General features: G+C 34.7%; 1 protein-coding gene across 2 annotated transcripts; it reads left to right on the top strand.

The window, feature by feature from the left end:
* The first annotated feature begins 6,761 nt into the window (after positions 1 to 6,761).
* LOC130941270 (ATP-dependent zinc metalloprotease FTSH 12, chloroplastic) lies at positions 6,762 to 21,971 on the top strand. Of its 2 annotated transcripts, none has more exons than XM_057869706.1 (19): positions 6,762 to 7,287; positions 8,899 to 9,083; positions 10,712 to 10,938; positions 11,344 to 11,618; positions 12,102 to 12,179; positions 12,297 to 12,539; positions 13,055 to 13,195; positions 13,295 to 13,462; positions 14,038 to 14,150; positions 15,669 to 15,885; positions 15,959 to 16,030; positions 16,586 to 16,705; positions 16,789 to 16,905; positions 17,296 to 17,472; positions 18,603 to 18,722; positions 18,816 to 18,890; positions 19,215 to 19,322; positions 20,787 to 20,867; positions 21,101 to 21,971. In XM_057869706.1, exons 1-19 carry the CDS (start codon positions 6,856 to 6,858, stop codon positions 21,176 to 21,178), a joined length of 3,027 nt encoding a protein of 1,008 aa, XP_057725689.1. In that variant the 5' UTR covers positions 6,762 to 6,855; the 3' UTR covers positions 21,179 to 21,971. The 2 variants fall into 2 exon arrangements, with proteins under 2 accessions (XP_057725689.1, XP_057725690.1); XM_057869707.1 differs by having other exon boundaries at positions 7,113 to 7,287; positions 8,975 to 9,083.
* Positions 21,972 to 23,459: the final 1,488 nt, after the last annotated feature.

Here is a 23,459-nt window from a genome sequence, read left to right as displayed (position 1 = left end):
TAGGTGTATAAAACTAATTTTTAATGACTTAACAGCTTTTTGAGGAAAAGCCAGTGTTGCATACGCGACCTGCACGCGTTACGCAAGCTATTCTCACTATTTTGTAATCTCGCGTATGCGGAACAAGGCCTGTGTATGCGAAACCCAATTTTTGAAAGCTCGCGTATGTGAGAGTACACACGCGATGCGCGCCCCCTGTTTTAGCCAAAAAGGATATTTTTGAATGTTAAGTCAGTTCTCTATCTTTTTAAACCTCTTTTACAATTCTTTAAGGTCCGTTAGTGAGTCTTTAAGCTTTAGAACGATGATGAGTCTGTTAAATAGGTTGAAAAGATACTTGGGAGAATTTTGCGAGGTGTTAACCGAATTAATGAACCGTTAGTAATATTGAATAAGAAGTAAATAATGATAATAGTAATGAAACGTGGCTGAGTCGAGAGGTGTTTGATGATGAGGTTGGTTAAGAGAAAGAAGAATAAGGAGAACTGAGTTAATTATGAGTTTGATTGAGATATATGTGACCGGGTAAGAGGCAACGACATTGTCTACTTACTCCGGGTAAGTGATGAGGAAGAAGAATGATTGATAAGTATGACAGGCACTATATCCCAAAAGTGTTCTAAGCACTATATCCCTGATAGATGGTGACTGTAAATGTTGAGGTTGACAATGATTGAGTATGGCTAGATTGGCTGAGATGGCAAGGTCTGGGTGGAGATCCCGCTTGTATGTTACCTCAAAAATTATGTTGGCGCTTGCACCAGGCAAGGATGGAGGTTCCATCCCATTTTGCTCGTGGTTACGGTGTCGTGATGGGGATGGAGGTTTTATCCCGTCCTTGGTGAAGACGAGGGTTTTATCCCGCTCACGATGTTGGCAAGTTGAGGATGAAAGATTCCATCTCTTATCATGATGTGGACGTGGGGAAGGTGGGAAGGCACTCTTCTTCGTATTATTTTTTTTCCCACATTCTTCTCTGGTTGCTAGGTGGAAAGGCACACTTCGTCGATGTGGAAAGACACACTCATTTGTGATACCTCCAGGAAAAGGAGAAAAGGCACTCTCCTTCGACTTCACCGGAAATAATTAAAACACTAAAGCAACTTAAAGTAGCATCCAAATAGGCTTCAAACACTAAAATCTAATTTAAACTCAATAATTTCATATCTAAAATAATAAGAAAATAAAGAAAAGATGCTCACGCATCAGCTATCCAGGTTGAGCCAATAATTTTTCAGAGATGTTCGCAAAAGTTGAGATTTTTCCTTGAGGAAGTGAGTAAACCATTTAATAGCGGGTCCCACTAAGGTTATCAAGAACCCCCTACATCGGATCACTTCAGCAACTCCTTTTTTAGCTTCTTTTCAGTATGAGCCCCATGGCTCGACTTGAGTTGCTAGCAACGATCTCAAGCCATCAACTCTTGTTTCAGATTCTGGACTTGATGTCTGGGTTCTTGCATAATACATGTGCTATCACTACCAGTTCCTCCGAAGGGTTGTCGCTCTGGGAGTGTTGGAAATTGGGGTCCATCACTCACCACAACCTATGGTCCCTATAGACGGTGCCAATGTTCCAGGATTATCTGATGATGATGATGATGATGATGATGATGATGATGATGATACGAGATAGCACCAAAGGTAGGATGAATGAGTCGGAGAATGAGGTTGTTGCTTGTGGAATAGGGGGAGGATACCTACAAAGACACGCCGACGTCCAAGTCAGGGAAAGTAAGAGAGGTGTAGTATTTTAGGATAAAATGTAGGTCATACCTTGAAGAGAGCAAAGAGCTCCCTTTTTATATTTGGATTGTTATTCCCATCACATGGTCTCCGGATTCAGATACTTCGGCAATTCCTCAAATGTTTGGGCTAAGAAGCGGGGCCTAAAAACAATGATTTAACACATTTAACTTAATTATCGTTTAATAATTTTTAACAATCAATTTTACATGAAAAAAATTATCTAATATTTCTCAACTATATTATTTACCAGTCTTGCTACACATCCAAGTCTTTTTGGTAACCAAATCTAACCAAATTTGTCCAAACCCAACAAAAACAAGTTTCATTAGTGAAAGCGTGTTTACACGCTCCAACTTTCTGCTAACGTGAACGTTCATATCTCGCGTTCCTCCTCCTCCTCCTCCTTCTTCTTTTTCTTCTTCACGTTCCTTCTTCTTTATTGTTGTTCTTGTATTGCTGTTGTTGTTGCTACGTTTTTTTCTTTTTCTTCTCCTTTTCCTGGTGATTTTGCGATATTATGTGTTTCTTCTTCTTTATTTGATTTTTTCTTTTTTAATTCTTGTTAAGAGAGTGAACAAGAAGAACTATGAGAAGATAAAACAAAAAGGAGAAGATGAACAAGAAAAGAAGGAGAAGAAGATGATGATGAATTTGAAGAAAAGAAGGAGGAGTTTTGAGTTTTGCAGGATTTATCAGAAAATAGTACCAAAATTTCTTAATTGCGACACACAAATTTCTCAAATTTGAGAGCTGAAAATTCTTAATCGTGACACAAGTTCTTGTTAAGAGGGTGAAACAAGAATTATGAGAAAGTGAAATAAGAAGAAGAAGAGGAGGATGAGGAGGAAGATGAGGAATGAGAGCTTTGAATTATGCAGAATTATAAAAAAAATAACATCAAAATATTATAACTGTGACACATAAATTTTTTTAATTTTAACATCGAGATTTTGCTAAAAAAGACAAAAATGTCTTTGTTATTATTGCATTTTTTCTTTTTATTATTCTTCTTTCTTTCTTTTATATTGCTCTTATTTCTTCTATAGAAATATTGCTTCTCATATTAGACTTGAATGAACATTTTTGTATTGTACTGAAATCTTATTTAGTTGAATGAATATAGATTCACACTTATTGAATTGAATTCTTGCCAGAAATAAAAATAGCATCAAAATTTGTTTAAATTGACATTGAAATTTAAATACAATGATACAGAATGTAAAAAGTAAATGACATACTAAAAGATCACATTAACTCTATAAAATATAACAAGATAGCATTGAAATTACTTAAAATTGACACCAGAAGTTCAGTAACATAACACAAAAAATATTGAATCTTTCTAAAAAATATTACATATTCAATTAATTGAATGCTTATCTCATATATAATACCCACATAAAAATATAAAAAATAACACCAAAATATCTTTACTCTAACATTGAAATTTTTAACTAAATAATGTGATAGAACTAATAACTTATTTCATGAAAACTTGAGTTGTAAATTTACAAATTTTAATAGTAAAGAGAATAAGTAAAAAAATATGTAGATAATATTATAAAATTAAGCATAACAAATGCAAAAATTCAAAAGATAATGAATAGTGACATTTACATATAAGAAGAAGACGATATATCTGATATATAAACAACACATAAATTTTTAAAGAATAATACCGAAATGTCTTCACTCTAGCACCAAATTTTTTTATTAAGTGATATGATGGAACTAAGACTTGAGTTTTAGATCTACAAATTTTGATAGAAAAAATAAGTGAAAGAATTTATAGATGGCGTAGCGAAATTAAAAAAAAATGCAAAAATTCAAAAGAGAATGAAAAATATTATTTACCTATAAGACGAAGACGACGACAATGAACATAATAACGATAACGATAATGATGATAATGAGGATGGAGACGGAGGTAAAAAAGATAAAAGAAAAAGAAATTTAATTAAGAAAAGAAGGAGGAGGACGGAGCTGATATGGTAACGATGACAACTATGAGAAAGAGGAGGAAAAAAAAGAGAAAAAGAATAAGCATCACCAACAATAATATAAAAAAAAAGAAAAAGAAAAAATAGGTATATAACAATTTTGTTAAACTTTATTAAACATTTTATTTAGTATAGAACTTTATTGGTTATTTAATAATTTTCAAAATTAGTTCATATGAGTGTCTATTCAAATTTTTTATTTAAATAAATAAAATAAATATTTTAATTATTAAAATAAATAATTATAAAAATTATTACCGAAATTCGTTTTCCAGCCTTATGTCGTTTACTGTAAACGAGATAAGGCTGGGGGACGCCTATATATATATATTTCATTGACAGCGAGGTTTCGGCTCCAATTCAAGCCTTTCAATCACTTTCTCCTCTCTTTTACCTCTTTCTGAACATATTAATGAGTAATACGAAGATGGTGCACGCAGATGCACGTGATCGGGACATCAACAGGATGAATGCGACATGGTACTATGCTGGGGCAAACGACTTTGCGGTTAGTTCTATTATCTTAAGTTTTATCTAATCCCATACATGTATAGCCATGATTAGGGTACTTGTCAAGAACTCGAATATAATTTGTATGATAAGGAATATGTTCCTAGTAGAAATTAGTAATTCTAGGAATGTGGTTATTATTTTATGTAATCCCATATATATAACTATAATTAGGGTACTTGTCAAGAATTATAATACAATTTGTATCATTAGGAATGTGTCACTGATAAAAAAATATAGTAATTCTAGGATTGTAGTCATCATTTTTTGGTAATTAAGTTGTTAACTATATAATTATTAATTTAGAGTTTAAATACAAGAGTAGATATTTTTCAATGGCCAATTCTATGGTGTCTATGAATTTTTACCTAAACTTTGCCTAACTTACTTTTTGTAGTAAGTTTTAATTTTTTAAAAATTATTTATTCTTATATATTTTAAATTAAATAATAACTTTTAACTCTTTTTAGTAAATAAGCACCACTTTTTAGGCACCATAGCATTCACCTTTTCCAATTGTTGAGTCTAGTTTATTGGTCACACGTGTCTGCGCCAGACATAGCCTCCCCCGTGTGGAACTTGGCATCAGCTCCACTATCAGAATCCCCCACCATCGATGATGTCTTGTAGTTTATTTTGTAGTCGATGTTGTTGTTAACTTTATGTACTAGACTATGAACTATGTATTGTGAAAGTGGAGCTTATATGACTTGTTAATGTATATTATTTTTATGTGTAATTTTTTGTTGTTGCTTGGTATTATGACAAAATCTGTTAGAATATTCACTATTAATGATTATATATATTACAAATATAAACCTTTAATATAAGACGAACATGCTCATCATTTCCAAATTCATTAATGTACAACTAGCATAACTCAAAACAATTAGATAACATCGAATGCAGTAAATAACTATCACCACTAAGCGTTATCCGTGGGTTAGTTGGGACAATCCCTCTTAGTATGACCGACTTGCCTGCATAGATCACACCTCTTCTCCTGTCGTTCGACCTCATCCATGTCATTCCGAAATCTAGTAGGGATAGGTCTCCCAGTAGCCTTCCCACGCATTAGTGGGTTAGGACGAAGTAGAATTCCATACCACTCCGGCCATAGTGACTTATTCGGTATCGGTGGAAACTCCATCTCGTACACCTTGAACACAGCGTCCTGCCTGTAAATCGGATGAATATACGGAGCTCACTCGATGCTTGCGGCGGCACACCCGGTAAGCGCATGTCGGCATGGGTAGTGGAGAGACTGAAAGAGTCTACAGTCACACGTAGGGCAATGCACATGGTACTTTAATTGGTCCGATTCAACCACTCGGTACTCAGCACTTTTGTGAATGCTGTAGTTCTTCACACCCTGCATTACTGCATCTTGGCATTTGAATATGTGGCTGACCCGAAACTCAATTCCACCGTCTTGGTTGTAATCCTCTTTTCTGGTGTTGGAAATAGGAGATTTCTCATGCATGGCATCCAGATCTATTGTATGATAGTGCCTTGGTACATCTGATAGCGCTAGAATAGGGTTGGGAGGGAGGAGGCAAAACATAGCGCACCGCTGTATCGGCCGACGTCTCCTGTACAAACTTCTCCTCATCATCATCATCTTCAGAAGAATCACTATCGTTGCTATCCGCAACGTACTCTTCGTTGGAGTCTTTCTCACCTACCTCCATGTCTTCCACTGGTATGGCAACATGAATTGGTGGTGGTGCGAGAGGTGGGTCATCTTGCACAAATGTCGTATGTACAGAACCACCACCACCAACATCACCAACCTCGGCGGAAAACTCCATCGCTTGTTCCGCCATGATTCTCCTATGGATGTCAAACATGAGTCGCACATGCTCGTCGCTGAGGAGCCAAAATAGTCTAAACTGGAAAACTCCATTACCCAACGGTGCTAGTAACCTATACCCACCATTCCGATCTTTCTTCTCCTTGTGCTACCAAGGTTGCTCAATATCAAACTTTTCAACTTAAACAACTAACTTACGCGCCGAGTGCGCAATAGTAACGGATTCTTACACTCAAATATCACCCCATTGTCGCTGTTTCTCATACGCAATTGTGGTACACACAGACAACTACATATCCGTTATTATTTGACATTTTTGTCTACTTTTTGTAAGAAAAACGAGAGAAAAAAATGAAATGTATGTGAAAAATGCCAAGGATTGCACATCTTTTTATAACAGTTAAAAATTTGTCTTACTGTATCTCATTTATACTGTAAACACATTAATTTAATACGTATCTTATTTACAGTGTAAACGAAATAAACATGCACATAATAAATTTCGATAATAATTTTTATAATTATTTATTTCAGTAATTAAAACATTTATTTTATTTATTTAAATAAAAAAATCCCAATCTACTCTCTTGTAAATGTCGATATATCATTCCATTGTAATGTTGTGTTTATTTAAAAATAGACTGCAGCGTGATGCGGATAAACCCTTAAATAAACCCATAACGTTAAGTCAATCTTCAATTCTCCATTTGATAAAGAACAAAACCATTTAGCAGAGATGCATAAGCGCGCCTAATCTCACTCAATCGACCTTCGAAATTCATCAATGGGCCTCATCAGCCCAAATCCAAATCCATTTCTTCTTCCCTCGCCACCGCTCAATCCGGTGGTGGTCCCTTTGAACCCCAACCTCTTTGCGCTAACCACACCGCGCTGCCCCAAAACCCTCCGCAGAAAGCTCAAGCTCCGAGCATCGTCAACTTCGGCGGCTGACCCTGATGGTGGGGGCGACGGCGGGGCTTCTTCTTGGTCCAACATTTCCCGGTCGCTTCGGCGAGGCTCGAAGCGGTTTTGGTTGAAGTTCGGGGAGATGGTGAAGAAGGAGACGGGTTTTGACTTGGGAGATGGGAATGCGAAGGTGGGCGAGTTTGTGGGGCGCGTGAGGGATGAAGTGGAAACGAGTGGAGATGAATTGGGAAGGTCTGGGACTCACTGGGTTTCCGAGTTTCTTGATTGGAATCGGTGGGAACACTGGAAGGTAAACTCAATTGATTGCTGTACTGACATTTTCCCTATTAATTTCTTCTTATATGTTTGATTTTGATGCACTCTCATTCAATCAAAATTTATGATATACATTACTTTTGAAGTAGTGGGTGGTTATGTTGAAGAGTTTCGCTAACACAATAAATGAAGTTTATAACATTCATATGACTTTCGAAGTTTATTAAGGTCTTTTTTTAAATAAGAGTGGGAATATACGTTTCGCATTGTTTGTTAGTTGCTGTTTTTGAAAGAAGGTAGGTGAAAAACAATTTGATGTAATGGATATTGGTTTTATGTGATGCAAGCTGATGCTAGTTGTTGTTGAAGACTTGAAGTAGATTTTTCACAATGTTCGGGCTTAAATGAAGTTACACGACAGTCAAAAAATATGTAGAAACCTGGGTGATAGACATGCTTGGAAAATGTGTACAACATTCTGCCTAACTATAGGCTGGATGGTATCCGATCACATTTTAGATTCTAATATTTATTTTGTTAATATATCAGGGAGATAACTATAGTCTAACATGTAAGTGCGGTGTGGAGATTAGAAATATCACATGATACTTCTTGATTAAAGTACAATGAAAGATTTATTAGACAGAAATTTTCTATTTTTTTTCATCTGGTACATTTTTTGTGGCGTCTAAGTTTTTTTTTTTGGTTGCTCTGATAATGGGTGTTTAGAGGGTGGTGTGGTGCCATTGTTTAGATATACCATGAGGTGATATTGAGTATCGACATAACTAAGTTTTACTGGTGTTCTCTTTCTTTTGTTGTTTTGTCTTCATTTTCTATTTGGAGAGCATGCAACATCAACAGAGGTCCCATTTCTTCCCATATTAAATTTTTTTCTTTTATTGGAAGAAGAGCAAACATAATAGTTATATACTTTAAAGTTCCAAAAAGATGGATGAATTCTCCATGTAGTTAAATCTCAATCCCCAACCTCATTCATTGGGTCCCTCTTTCTTAACCTTCCTCAAGGAAGCTACTTCATCTATGGAAAACATTTGTGTTAAGGTTATCATTTTAAGGTCTTAGCATCTACATGGAGTTTTGAAAATGTTCATTTTGGAGGTCATTCTTTGTTTGATGAGAGGTTGACAACTTGGCATGACTTGTTACATGACTCAGTCTCCTAGGACCTATATTTTTCCTTTTGGTTTCTTCTTACAAGGGTAGAAAAGGAGCCTTAAAGCAATGGTTGAGTTGTCTTCATTTGACCTCAAGGTCAGGTTCAAGCCTGGAATTAGTCATTGATGTTTGCAATAGGTTAGGCTGCCTACATCACACCTTTTGGGTGCGGCCCTTCACTAGACCCTACGCAACTCAGGATGCTTTGACTTGGGCTGCCCCTTTCCTCTTGGGAGCATACATCTTATGCTCTCTCCCGTATTTCTCCTTTCTTGGCCTTCATAAATTATTCTTCTTAAAAGGAAAATAAAATCTATAATTGGCTTCAGTTATTTTTAATTTTCTGTTGCATTTCCTTTTTTTCCCCATTATATTATTATTATTATTATTATTATTATTATTATTATTATTATTATTATTATTATTATTATTATTAACTAAATAAGTATTGTTTTTCTCGTACTAGAATGTCAATAGTTGGGACCCTAAGCGAGTTGGTGTACTAGCTCTTTATATCTTTGTTGTGGCATGTTGTTGTAAAGGAATGTATGTCATAATTCAAGCACCTTACATAAATCGCCAAAGAAAAGAATTGACAGAAGCTTACATGGAAGCATTAATTCCGGAGCCTTCCCCAACCAACATTAGAAGGTTAGTTAATCCTCATTTATATGCTTATGCTAATGGCATATCAAATAGTTATTTTCATAATTAGCACAAATTAAATTGATGATTTCTCACATGTTTATTTCTTCTATATGTTTTTTTAGTTTTTGATAGTAAAGGAATCCTGCTAAAAGAGAATCTATAAAATGAGGATTATATTATTCAGGTTGTGAAAAATGTGGATTACTTTTAAAATCTGGATAGGAATGTTATGCAGGGAAGGTAGTTGACGAGGGAAGGTTAAATTTAAAGAGGAGTCTCCTACCCAATAGTCCTTCAAAGTTAAAGTGATAGCCATCACTTACCTTGGTACCTTCAAGGAAAGCAAAGGTTTATGGTATAGCTTTGAGAAAGGGATTTCCAAGGGAAAGAATAAATAGCATGGGTAGTAGTATTAGCATCTGAACCATTCCTGCCCAAGTTATACTTCTGATTACTCAATGTATAAGATTGCATTTGGATACTATCTCTAAGACAGATCTTTTCTGTCTCTGCTTTTGGGAAGCAGAAAATATAGGAATTCTCTATCCATTTTTTTGTATTTCTATCTTAGAGATAGTATCCAAATGCAGCCTAAAGGAAATCAAAAGTTGAAACTAGTGGTTTCGGAGATCAATTCTTTCACACACAGCCATTTCCCGCTCACTCATTGTTTTAATTCCTCATGTACTTTTATCTCTGACAAAATCCGGTGCTCAATAGATAGATGTGGAGGGGTACAAGGAAATCAAATGTTGAAATTGGTGGTTCTGAAGAACAATTCCATGCCAAATCTTCTTTGAGCTACCCACAGCAGCCAGTTTTTCATGAGTGTGCCATCTAACATTGTCTAACGAATCTCTAAGATCATTTAACTTATCAACTTCCTGCGAGAGTTCATTTAAGTTTTTCCCTTTGTGAAGACTCCATTTGCAGTAAGCATAAAATTTAGAGAACTGTCTCCTCAGGGGGAGTGTTGAGAATAATGTATGGCTATTAGATTTTGTAACAAAACTTGATTTCCAATTGGAAAACAACTGTCTTCCTTTTGCTGGACTAGGTATTTCAATATATAGATGAAATTACAAAAATCATTGGCTGAAATGTAGGTTAATTTCTAGGGATCCTTAGGTTATTTATGTGTAGGCTAATTGCTAGAGATTGCTAAGCTGATTCTAATCTATTTTAGGAAATATAATATATGCAATAACATGTATACATTATATACAGTAATATTTTGCATGTGCTTAATGTATGCTGCTAGCTACCTATATGTCTTAACAAATGGCATAGTACTAAATAGCATTTTGAATATAAGCACATCTCCCACACATTGTTTGACTTCCTCTTCTCTTTTATCTCCTACAAATTCTACAGTCCAAAGCTGGATGTAGAGGGGAATCCAGGAAATCTAGAGACGGAAGCATTAAAAGAGAGTTAGATTTTAGTGGTTTGATTATTGGCATGTTTTGCTATAAAATAATTTGGCATCATCAAATGGTTGCTGTTGTTAGTGATTAATGCTAATTTATTTTACAGTGAATTGGATACTATAAAGCAATTTCATGATCTCAACCTTGTGCTTTTTTTTTTTTTTCATTTGTGGCATGTTTTTGTTAATGTTTTGTAAGCAGATTTAAGAAGGGCATGTGGAGGAAGTCAATGCCAAAAGGCTTGAAAATGAAGAAGCTTGTTGAACAGCCTGGTGGAACCCTTGTTCATGATACTTCGTATGTTGGAGAGGATGCATGGGAGGATGACCAAGAGGCTTCCAAGGAACATGTAAAACAAGTTATAGAGGATGATGGAAGGTTAACCAAAGAAGAGAAGAATAGACTAGTGGAAGGCTTGGGCATTTTAGGTCTCTTTCACTGTAACCATTTCATTCATCTATTATTTTCTACATTTTGCTATTTGCGAGTTGTTTACACTGAATGTTGTTACTGGTTTGGAGATGATGAAGTATGGAATCAATTGCCTTATTAATATGGGAGCCCTTGTGTCTTGTGTTGAAACTATGGCCAATGGAAAAAACACTCAAACAATTGTTGAGTGCTTTCCCCAAAAGGTCCACCTATCCAGAATCTATTTTTTCTAATAATTTTGTGAGTTGGGCTTTGCCCATTAAAAATCATACCTTAGTATAATTTCAGTCCTGTACCTTCATTCTGAGAAAGATTCTCTAACCCAGACACACACACACACACATTGCATCACTTCCCTCCTTTTTATTCTATTAATTATATGTTTACATGCTTCTAAGCAGGCGAAGTTAAATCTGCGGGCACATGGCGTGAGAGACTTCATAAATGGAGGGAAGTCCTTAGCAACGAGCGTCTTGTTGAGCAATCGGATTCCTTAAATAGTAGATATGTAGTCGAATTTGACATGAAAGAGGTTGAAGCTAATCTTCGCAAGGATGTGGCGGAAAAGGCAACATCCGCACATGGAGCTAGGGCCTTGTGGATAGCTAAGAGGTGGTGGCGCTATCGTCCTAAACTTCCTTACAATTACTTTCTTGACAAACTTGATAGTTCAGAGGTTCGTATTCATAGATTAACTTTTTAAGTAGTATGTATGTTCTTAACTATAAGTTGATTTTTCATTTTAGACGTTTTGTGGAATATATAAACTGAGAGAGGCATAATTGTAGCAATACAATATACACACAATATTTCCAAAACTAAAGAGTGAAAAATCAGAATCCACTCTCCACAGGTATACATACTATTTATTTGAAAGACTACTACTAGCTAGCTTAAGCTGTTGCTCGTTCACTATCTTAAGAGTTAAATACATAAAGTTGAACATTATAGATTCTAGTTCCAGCATTACAGTAAATTTCAACAGGGGATTTCTTGTTACCCGACCGTTTTGTATGATATCTCTTATTTATAATAATATTCCTCTTTATTTGAAAAAATAAAAATGTTGCTTTACCATGTCCATGCCAAGTTAAATTTTACACACAGCAATTCTCTGAGAAGATTGATGGCAGTTGCTGAGTTACATTCTTTTGAACAGGTAGCAGCTGTTGTTTTCACCGAAGATTTGAAAAGATTGTATGTGACGATGAAAGAAGGTTTTCCAATGGAATTTATCGTAAGTTGCATCAAAATTGCTATTGTTGGTTAGAAATCTGAAATCTCTCTCTCCAAGGTTTTCCATCTGTTGTCCCTTTGGGGAAAATGATTGATTAATAAAGTTCTTATTTGGTAGGTTGATATCCCTCTTGATCCTTATCTGTTTGACATTATTACAAGTTCTGGAGTTGAAGTAGATCTGCTTCAGAAGCGACAAATCCACTATTTTATGAAGGTTCTGATCGCTTTAGTACCCGGAATACTGATTCTCTGGCTTATAAGGGAGTCTGTGATGCTTTTGCACATTACTTCCCATCGTTTTCTTTACAAAAAGTATAATCAACTCTTTGATATGGCATATGCTGAAAACTTCATTCTGGTAAGCTTTTAATATCTGATAAGCTGTTGGGAGTGATTTAGTTTATTTTTGTGCATAAAATGTCTTGTATGGTTGTTCTATTTAGCCATGAAATATTTTTGTATTAGTATCCTGATATGTCAGATATATAGCATGTAAGAATATAACACATGGAGGAATGTATTTAGCTTGTGATTAGTAATCATGGGAAAAGATGGAGGTTTAGTGGTTGGAATTATACTGGTCATAGGAAACAATCTGTGTCACTACTTTTGCCCTTGAAAATGTAAAGGCGTAGTTATTCCTGTCAACGCTATATCGCTAAAGTTATTTGGTCAAATGCCATGTTCTTAGCAACAACCAAAAGCCCATATTGTAAAGATATATTTAGATGTTAAGTCTCCATCAGAATAATGAATTGATGGATACATGTTTACATTTATAGTGATTTCCTTTTTCTTTCTTTCTTTCTTTCTCATGTCATTTGACTTCTTTCTTCTGATTTCTATTTATGTGAAAGTTCTATTGTTTGTCAGCCTGTTGGAGAAGTTGGTGAAACAAAATCTATGTACAAGGAAGTTGTGTTGGGAGGTGATGTTTGGGATCTTCTTGATGAGTTGATGATCTATATGGGAAATCCTATGCAGTTCTACGAAAGAGGCGTGCAGTTTGTGCGGGTAAGACATTTGATATCTGCACAGCCAATTAATCCCTCAAATGCTATTATGTTGTGACATGATATTATGTAAGTTATTTGATGAGAAAGCATATTTCAGGGTGTTCTACTCTCTGGACCCCCAGGAACAGGGAAAACACTTTTTGCCAGGACACTTGCAAAGGAAAGTGGATTGCCTTTTGTTTTTGCTTCAGGTGCTGAGTTCACAGATAGTGAAAAAAGTGGAGCAGCTAGAATCAATGAAATGTTTACCATTGCTAGGAGAAATGTAAGCCAATAAGCATTTTCTAGCTCTAATATCAAATGCATTTTAAATAATCTTGAATGAAGATGTCAGTTAAAGTTTTGTTACATAGAATTGGATATATAGTCTTGTAATCCTATTTGATCAAATTTTCCTGTTTGTTTGATAAATTGAAATTCATATATTAGAAGTTTAGAACTTCAATATTATTCATTGAGATCTTGATCAATGTGATCCCGACTCCTGAAGGCCTGAACCCTACAAAGATTAGAGGTTACTGTAGAGTCCTCCCCAAGACTGAATCACAAACCCCCCATTTTCCTTCCTCCTATTATGCAGCTTACTAGTAACTAACTAGTGCAGTCTCAACAGATAATTTTTCCCAGGAGGTGAGGGCTTGTTAAGCCTTGCAAAACTGCCAAAAAGAAACTTTCTTCAGCAGTATTTACAACCTTGGCTCGTGGCCCTCAACCCTAACTCTCTTAGATAAACTCTCCTAATAAATCTTCTATTTTGCTGCACAAGTTTACTTCAGTTGATGTTGTTTATCATTTATAGCTTGGACAAGGTAGTTTACAAATACTTTTCATTTTCTACAGGCACCTTGTTTTATATTTGTGGATGAAATAGATGCCATTGCCGGTAGGCATGCTAGGAATGATCCACGTAGAAGGGCAACTTTTGAAGCTCTCATTGCACAGCTTGATGGGGAGTAAGTTATTACTTTGAAATAGGAAACTATATATCATTTGAAGTTTTTATATCATCATAATTTATATTTGTTGAGATTATGGATCTTAGGTAGGAAGTGAAAGAATAGGCAAGATAGATATATATGTTAGATATGAAGCCACTTGTGTACTTTTACCCCCAAAAGTTAAGCTTTTAGGAGATGACTCATTACACAGTATTGGAGTTTTTATTGTCTAATGATCTAGAGTTGATTCTGGTTGTAATAAAATAAGTTTCAGCACAAGATAGGTGGCCTTGTGCAATCTCTTTGCTCCAAGCTCAAAATGCTCGAAGTGAGGAGGGGTGTTAGAAATGAAGTTATTCATGTATCTGTAGCCACAACTTAAACTTATAGGAGAGATTGCTTTTAACATTATCATTAGAATTTGATATATTATGATGATGACGATGATAGAAGATAAAGATGATATTTATTTATAATAGTACAAAAGCGCTAATCCTAATTAAACAAAGAAACTAATAAAAGGAAATATGGAATTGATTCTTAAAAAATTGTATAATTCTTTTTAAACTTCAAGGGGCAGAATTTTTTTTTCTTCACACATACTTGTTCTTGCTTGTTTCAAATAAATCCCATTGAGTCAGAAATTTGTCTTTATTTCTCAAGTGGTAGCTCTTGGGGTTTGGGCTACAATGAAGCATATCTTCATTTAAAGATTTTGATGCTTCTTGTTGTGTTCGTAGTCTTATTTATTTTTGCATTTTATTACATGGAACTTAGAATTTGGTATATTTTAGCTATGGTTAACTACCAATTTCGATATTCGAAAGATTCAGTCGCTGACAAAAAGGTCCCTGAAAGATGTTATCGACAAAACAGACGCTGAATGATTTGAAAATACGACAAAAGAACCAATAAATATTGTAATTTTTGTAAGTAATAAAAAAACTTTCATATTTAGCAAACGGCTTATCCATTAGCTCTAAATTTCTGTGGCAACAATTGAATAAATATTTAGAAGGCGCACAAAAAAATTCAAAGCAAAATTTGATCTCTAGATTTTTTTTTATTTTTCAAAAAAAATATGATCATTCACAATAATTTTTTTTTAAAAAATTCACTTGACAAAAAATTACCAAATTTTAAGGATAAAAAGATCTTATTTTTTTAATAATGATTGCAAAATTTTGCATCAAAATTTGATTTCTAAAGTCATTTTTTAAAATATATATTTAATATCTAGTTCTTTTTGTCGTGTTTTTAAATCTTTCGGGGGCTTATTTGTCGTTAGTGTCTTTTAGGGTTCATTTTGTCACCGATGCAAACTTTCAGATACCATTTTGGTAGCTTACTCTTTTATTTAAGTTACATCTCATAGTGATCACCATCGAAGTCTTCCTTATTTGAGTTATTTATTGAACTTCACTATTGTCATTGCAGTAGAGCTACATATGTTAGGAATCTCTTTTTATTTTGATTTCATTACATTGTCAGTGTCATTGATTTTTTATTTTTATATTTTTTTCATTACAATAGGAAGGAGAAAACCGGTGTTGACCGTTTATCCTTAAGGCAAGCTGTCATATTCATATGTGCCACAAATAGACCAGATGAATTAGATCTTGAATTTGTTCGTCCTGGGCGTATTGATCGTCGTCTGTACATTGGTTTGCCTGATGCCAAGCAAAGAGTCCAAATTTTTGGTGTCCATAGTTCTGGAAAGCAACTTGCAGAGGATGTTGATTTTGAAAAGGTATATTGTTTATCTATTCAAATTCACTTCTCTCTTTTCCATTGAACTCATACATTGATTTCTACATCAACAGCTTGTCTTCCGAACTGTTGGATTCTCGGGAGCAGATATAAGAAACCTTGTCAATGAAGCAGCAATAATGATGGTGGGTTTCTGCTGCGTTTGATTTTATTCTTTGTTGTGCTACTAACTTCCAGATTTAGACCTGCTGTATGCAACATCATGGTGCTGTCTTCAGTGTGACTTTAATATGTCTGTAGTGGAAGGGAATGTGATTAATCATGGTTAAGAACTATATAGGTTTTGGGTAAGGGGAGTTAAAGTACAAATGATAGAGTTGATGCATTACAAAACATTTAAGGACAGCAGCATCTATTTGTTTTTTAATCTGAGAAGGCTCAAAGTGAGCTGGAGCATAGTCCACTCTTCTCATTCAGTTTATGAGAATTGACAATCATGTATTTTTCATTTATAGTAGGAAACTGTTATAGAGAAACAAAGCCTTAACCTAGTGTTTTTGAGTGCTAGTAGTAGTTATGAAAGCCCAGTCCCATGAATAGCCATAATCAAATCCTTGCATAGCTTCTGGCCATCTTGTATGCAGTTTACATGGTAAATTCCGCTTGCTGCCCTTCCCTCTGTTACTGTATTAGTAATCCAGGATAAGATGCAAAATTAAAGCTTCTATTATTGGCTGCAGGTGAGGAAAGGGCATTCAAAAATTTCCCAGCAGGACATTGTTGATGTATTAGATAAACAACTGCTTGAGGGTATGGGTGTGCTTCTCACTGAGGAAGAGCAACAGAAATGTGAAGAAAGTGTACGTGTATTACCATTAGTTCTTCTCATCTGAATTGGTGATAGTGAAACATCTTATATGTTGAACTCATTACTGTAATTTAGGTATCTGTTGAAAAGAAGAGACTACTTGCTGTTCATGAAGCTGGTCATGTCGTGTTAGCTCACTTATTTCCTCGGTTTGACTGGCATGCATTTTCGCAGCTCCTGCCTGGTGGTAAGGTATGCTATCTTGTTACAGCAATATGCAAAATGATCATATTGGACTTTTGCCATTCCTTTTGCCTTTGCTCATCATCTCTCCCTATCAAAAAACTTTAATTGTCAGATATAAAATGAGTTGTTTAATATGTTTAAACCTCCTGCCTACACCAGAGCCCTTTAGGCTTGAAGCAAGGAGAATGCACAAGCTCACGTACCTTGTGTTCGAATATAACTAATTGATTTTATTCAAAAAAGGGTGCTGCCAAGAATTGAACAGTAGACCACTTACTCATGGAAGCTTTGATGTCGTGTCATGATCCATCTCTCTCAAAAACTTAATCTGTTATGATAAAGAAGGATGAGTGGCTTATATTTTAACACTAATGAATTCTTGTTCTGCTTAATCAGGAAACAGCAGTATCTGTATTCTACCCTCGGGAAGATATGATAGACCAAGGTTATACAACCTTCGGTTACATGATGATGCAAATGGTAGTAGCACATGGTGGTCGATGTGCTGAACGTGTTGTCTATGGTGATGATATAACTGATGGAGGCAGTGATGATCTTGAAAAGATAACAAAGGTAATTAGTAATTTTATATTTTGAGAATTTTGGTACCTCTTGGAAATTATAAATACTGATATGGTTATTATAGGCTGTATTTAAGAAATCACATCATAACTATGCGACTCAGATGTCTACCAATTTATCAATTTGGAGAAGATAAATTTATCCCTTTTGTTGGTTATTGAGGCATATATCAAGATAGATCAAGATGATGTTGAAAACAACTTAAGATCTATGGCATTTTGCAGTCTTTGGATCCATTTGATCTATTCGGCTGGACTGTAATTATAGAACCTAGTAAAAACTCACATATCATAATTTTTCTTATAGAGCGAATTGTTCTTCTGGCTTCTATAAAGTGACACTATTCAGCCAATAGCTTAGTTTAAGTGGTACATTTATATTATATTTGAGTAGTTTTTTTTTCCTATGGACTTTTTTCAGTTTCTACTCCTTAAGTTCAAAGCTTTTGGCTTTGAGTAAATTAGCTAAGATTCTGTGGTAGAGTTGTTGGCTTTTGTAATGTCATGGTGTATGGTTAGAAAGGAATTATACCCCCTTTTTACGATGCCTTTTCAACTGTTGATTTCTTTTGGATAGGATTATACTTTTGCCTTCCATTTGGTACTCAGCACATTATTTAGTGGGGACCTTAAATGATATTCAAAGGGATTAACATTCATTGTTACATAGCTTATCTTTTTGGCTCTCAGTTATACCTTTTGTATCTATGTCTGAGCATAGTTTATCTTCATCTGTAAATTCTATATTATCTGCTATTTTTTCCCCATCCAAAATAAAAACGAATGTAATATCTAAAATAACAAACCAAAACATACCTACTAATTTGTACATAAATTTTTTATGTGCTTGTAAGTTATTGAAGCTGTTAGTGAACTAAATAAATGTAATTTATCAGACATACCTCATTTATTAGACACACACACAAAAGAAAAACATGGGAAGGGGTTTGTTGGTGGTGGATCTCACTTCACTATTTTATGCATGACCTCTTTTTGCCTCTAAAGTTCAGTTACTTTTCTTTATAAATTTGATTGATTTGAGAGATTACCTTTCCACAGTAGTATATGGTAATAAACTCATTTGATTTTCATTAGTTTGTTTCTCACTGAAACTCATTTCAGATTGCCAGGGAGATGGTTATCAGCCCGCAAAATTCAAGGTTGGGTTTAATGGCATTAACAAAAAGGGTTGGATTACTCGATCGGCCAGACAGTCCAGATGGCGAGCTGATAAGATATAGGGTATATATTTCTTCTTTGAAGTAGGTAATATATGATTTTCCTCTCAATATTGTGAATGTAATTTAGCTTTTCTTTCTCTTTATACTTGTGCAGTGGGATGATCCTCAGGTAATTCCTGCAAATATGACACTAGAGGTATCTGAGCTATTTACACGGGAGTTGACAAGGGTAACTTCTGATATGCTTTCTCTGTCTTTTTGTTTTCGCTTTTGAAAGTAACTCTATTAAGATGCAAAGCAGAATAAACTTTGAAACATGTGTAATATATTTGGTGCATTTTAAAAAGTTTTCATTTGTGACAGGAATTCAATTTATTATTGCTAATATAATATGCTTTCGATATATGTCTATTTACTTTCTAATTGGAACTATATGATAGAACAATCATAATACTCTTGAATATGTGAAGTAATGACTTACGATTGTGATCCCTGTACCTTAAATAATTTAAATACATTTTTGATATGTTGTTTGATTCTTATGCAATGACAGTACATTGAAGAAACAGAAGAACTTGCAATGAATGCTTTGATGGATAATAGGCACATATTGGACATGGTTGCTAGGGAGCTCTTGGAAAAGTCAAGAATAACTGGATTGGTATGATACACTTTTTAAGCTGTCACATTTTTTTGGCTTAAGAATTTTGGTTAAGAATGTAGATATACTGGAGTCATATGAAGGATTTATATATGGTCTTCATTGACTTGGAAAAGGCATATAATAGTTACTAAGTGAGGTACTATGGAAGGTCTTGTAAAAGAGGTAAGGATAACCTATATTCTTGCAATTAAGGAGATATATACGATAGGGTTACAACTAGTGTGAGAATCCAAGATGATGTAAGAGCGTACCTTTTCATAATTCATACTAATTGGAGGTGCTTATTGAACATATGCAAGAAACCGTACCATCTTACAGCTTCTACAGATGATATTTGTACTTATAGGTGAATCAAGGAAGATTTAAATGGGAAGTTAAATTTGTGGTGACAAGTTTTGACAGTACACGGTTTACGTATTAGTCACAATAAGACTGAGTGTGTCTACTGTAAATTTAGCAAGAGAAAGAACTCAAACATAAAAGTGAAAATTGGAGAAAATAACATACCATAAATCAAGGAATTTGGATCCTCTAAATTTTAAATTTGTACTTTAGAGGGTAAAGTGTAATCTTCTACCTTTGAATGGTTTCTCTCTTATATTTATTCTTGGTCCCACCTATAAAATAAATGGTGAGAGATCACACTTTATTCTCTAAAGTGAAATTCAAACTTTAGAAAATCCAAGATTTTAAGTATCTTGGTTGTATTATTCAAGACAATGGAGAAATAGATGATGATGTAAACAATAGGATTCAAGTGTTGGTAAAAGTGAAGGAGTGTTTTGGGCTTCATTTGCAACAAAAATGCATCTTTAAAATTTATGGGTAAATGATATCGGCTTATCGCATTGTCATTAGACCTGATATGTTGTATGGAATGGAGTGTTGGATGGTACAAGGTGAATATGAATATACGTATAGTGTGATCGAAGTAAGAATGCTTAGATGGATAAGTAGCCATATGCAAATGGATAGAATAAGAAACAAGGACTTGAGAGAGAAAGTTAGGGTGGTACCTATTGTTGAAAGAATGGTGGAATCTCATACTAGATGATTTGGACATGTGGGAAAAAGACCAGTAAGACATCCGGTGAGAGAGTAAATTAGATAGGAGATGGACCAATGTTTATGGACAAATAGAGACTAAACACTCTAAATGAGGTTATCAGGAGAAGTCTAATAAATAGGTTTATTTTAAACATGATATATGACATATCTATATACCCGATCCCACCTAATAGAAGAAGGCATTGCTGCTGCTTTTGTTGTCTTCATAATTCTTTCAATAGAAGAAGTGGGATCTGATTGATATATAAGTATCATATAGTTGTTTACTTGTTTTTTGTTCCTCATTTTTGTTTATGGTTGGTTCTCGTAATAGAAGTGCCCTTCGTATATTTCTATCTTATGTGAACATTTATATGGCATATTATCTTTTATTTTGAACTCATACATTTAAAGGAGGTTGAAGAGAAAATGAAGCCATTGTCTCCCGTAATGTTTGAGGACTTCGTCAAGCCATTCCAAATAAACATAAATGAGGTACTTTCTTCTGATATTTTTCAATCTCCTTCCGGTCCTTTCTCTGTTAAGATCATACATTTGGGAGCTAGAATAAGCAAATTAGGAATCAAAACCATACATTTTTTATTCTCCTTGGACATGTTGAAATTTGGAATCATGTTAAACAATTGTTGATCTTCAAAGAAACTTGTAGGATGATGCACTTCTTTTTTCTTCCAAACAATTTAGTTACTATAGTTTCATTAATGCAGGAGGGGCCACTTCCTCATAAGGATCACGTGCGATATCAGCCACCGGACTTGTATCCTGCTCCTCTCCATAGATGCTGACACATTTAGATCCCATATTTCCACAACACTTCTGACAGAACTAGTTACAGACACAGGAACCTGTTTAGTGATGATTATGGATTGGGTAGAACATAGTGGAGCTTTGTGTACATTTTCACTCTTTAATGGTCCAGGGATAATATCTCAGCTGATGAAGTCTTCATGCTGTTTATGCTTTGAAACTGATCAAACTTGTGTTATTAAGGGCTTGTTTGGGTGAGCTTCTAACAAAAATTTTTTTTTGAGTTATATTTTTTTAAAATATCTTATAAAAAAGTAAAAGTAATTTTATGTTTGGGTATCTCATGCAAAAAGATCTTTTTATTTATCAATTATGTTTGGGTATAATAATATAAAAGTATTTTTTTTGTTTATTTATTACATAGAAAACATCTTTTTTTTTATGGAAAAAAGATCTTTTAAAAAAAGATATAAATTACAGCTTCTCAAAAAAGATGTTTTTTTGATTTTTCTAGTGCTTTTACTTTTATTATTAGAAATTTGCTAAGCATACTAAAAAATAAAAAAAGATTTTTTTTTCATTAAAAAAAATCTTTTTTTATCAAAATAATGGCACCCAAACAAGCACTAAATAGAGGAAGAAAAACTACTTGACGTATATGTGACGAATAGTGTATATCATTTTGTATTAACATGGAAATATGATAGAGGAATGATTCAATTTAGGAGTGGTTCCAACCCCTAATTAGATAATAGATTATATTGCTCCCACTTCTTGTTGCTTGTCTAGATCTTACTATAAATATTTTGATTCGATCCTTGAGTATTGACAATAGGCTTTTGCATCAATTGTATAATATAAATCTATTAGTCAGCTCCAAACTCTTAAATGGAGTTCAGATTCAAAGGCAAATTAGTATTTGACTTGTTGGGTGTTGGGTTGGAGGATACTGTGGAGAAAAAAGAAAAAATAGAAACTTAATAAAAATTTCTTAAAAAGCTTGTACACACCGTGTCCTGTTTTAGTAACTTGGTAATTATTACAATCAAGAATCGATCATGGATAATTACTAGAATACATACATCTTAATCTAAAATGAAACAAACTACTATACACATGCATATGTGCATAAAGACATGAATCATTACTACCATGGTTCTGAAAATTGGATCAAATAGACCAATCTGATCATGAACTGTCTCATTTTACGGTTCGGATCAACGTTTAAAACTAGTCAGCTTTCTTGAAACGGTGTCGTTTTGTGTTTTCCTGAAGAAAAGAAAGCTTTCTCCTTCCCCTTGAGCAGTGCAATGTAGGTTCCCCACTTCCCCTTCTCCTCATTCAAAATTTCAAATACAGCCCCCACCCTCCAAACACACAAATCCTAGGTTACTCACTTACTGCTCAGCGCTGTCCTCCATTGCGCTCAGACACCACCGTGTCTTTATCCGGTCGTTCGTGGCTCCGCGCTTCTTCCTCATTTCCCAAAACACAACCCTAGCTTATAGTAATCTTCCCTACCGTCACAAGGAGTGAGACTCAGCGCTGTCGTCGCATCTGCTCGAAGGTGCCATTCCCACTGCTCGTCTACTACTCGAAGGCACCGTCCGCACTGCAACTTGTCTCGCGTGGTTTCTTTGTCACCCAGTCGCTCTTCCGCCGTGCTGGCTCTATTCCATCGCGTTCCATCCCTCCTCTTCTCCGGTTCTGTCGTGCTCCACCCTCCTCTTCTCCATTCCATTGCGCTCCACCCTCCTCTGCTTGACCCTCTTCTGCTCCAAATCCCTCTCCTTCATATGCTGCCACTTCTCCGCATTGCAAACATAAGACTGCCACTTCTCCTTCATACTCTGCCCGTTCGAAGACCACCGAAGGTTAGTCAATTTTTCTTACTTTCTCTTTTTGTTTTTAATTTGTTTATAAAAAATGTGATTTGGTTAATTTAATTTTTAATGTGTTGAGAATGATTTAGTTAAAAACAATTAGTTAATTTTGTGTGCGTTTGTGAGTTCTGATCTCTTATGATGCTATGTCGTAATGTAGTTGACTAATTGCTTGGTTCCGAATTTATGATGAGACCTGAATTTGCTAATTTGTTAAACGGGAGACTTAAATTTGTTGAATAGGAAGCTTGCAAATTACTAATTTAGTTATGCTACTGATTGCTGATTTTGGGTGCATTTTTTAATTTTGAATTTGTTAAAAGAAAAGCTGGTTAATTTTTGTGTGTTTGCTATTTAGTTCTACTTTGTGTAACTTCAAATCTTGCAAAATTAATCTTCCAATGGTTCTAGTTAAGTGCATAAAGGATTCTTCCGA

The sequence above is a fragment of the Arachis stenosperma genome, chromosome 7 (assembly GCF_014773155.1).
Source record: "Arachis stenosperma cultivar V10309 chromosome 7, arast.V10309.gnm1.PFL2, whole genome shotgun sequence".
NCBI lineage: Eukaryota > Viridiplantae > Streptophyta > Magnoliopsida > Fabales > Fabaceae > Arachis > Arachis stenosperma.
Note: the sequence above shows the minus strand (reverse complement) of the source record. Positions and strands in the feature narration are given on the sequence as shown.

Excerpts from the sequence above, each read along its gene's own strand:
- LOC130941270 (XM_057869706.1), top strand. The coding sequence starts at position 6,856 with ATGGGCCTCATCAGCCCAAATCCAAATCCATTTCTTCTTCCCTCGCCA. Across the intron at positions 7,288-8,898 it reads ATCGGTGGGAACACTGGAAG|AATGTCAATAGTTGGGACCC; the intron begins GTAAACTCAATT and ends TTCTCGTACTAG. Across the intron at positions 20,868-21,100 it reads TCCAAATAAACATAAATGAG|GAGGGGCCACTTCCTCATAA; the intron begins GTACTTTCTTCT and ends TCATTAATGCAG.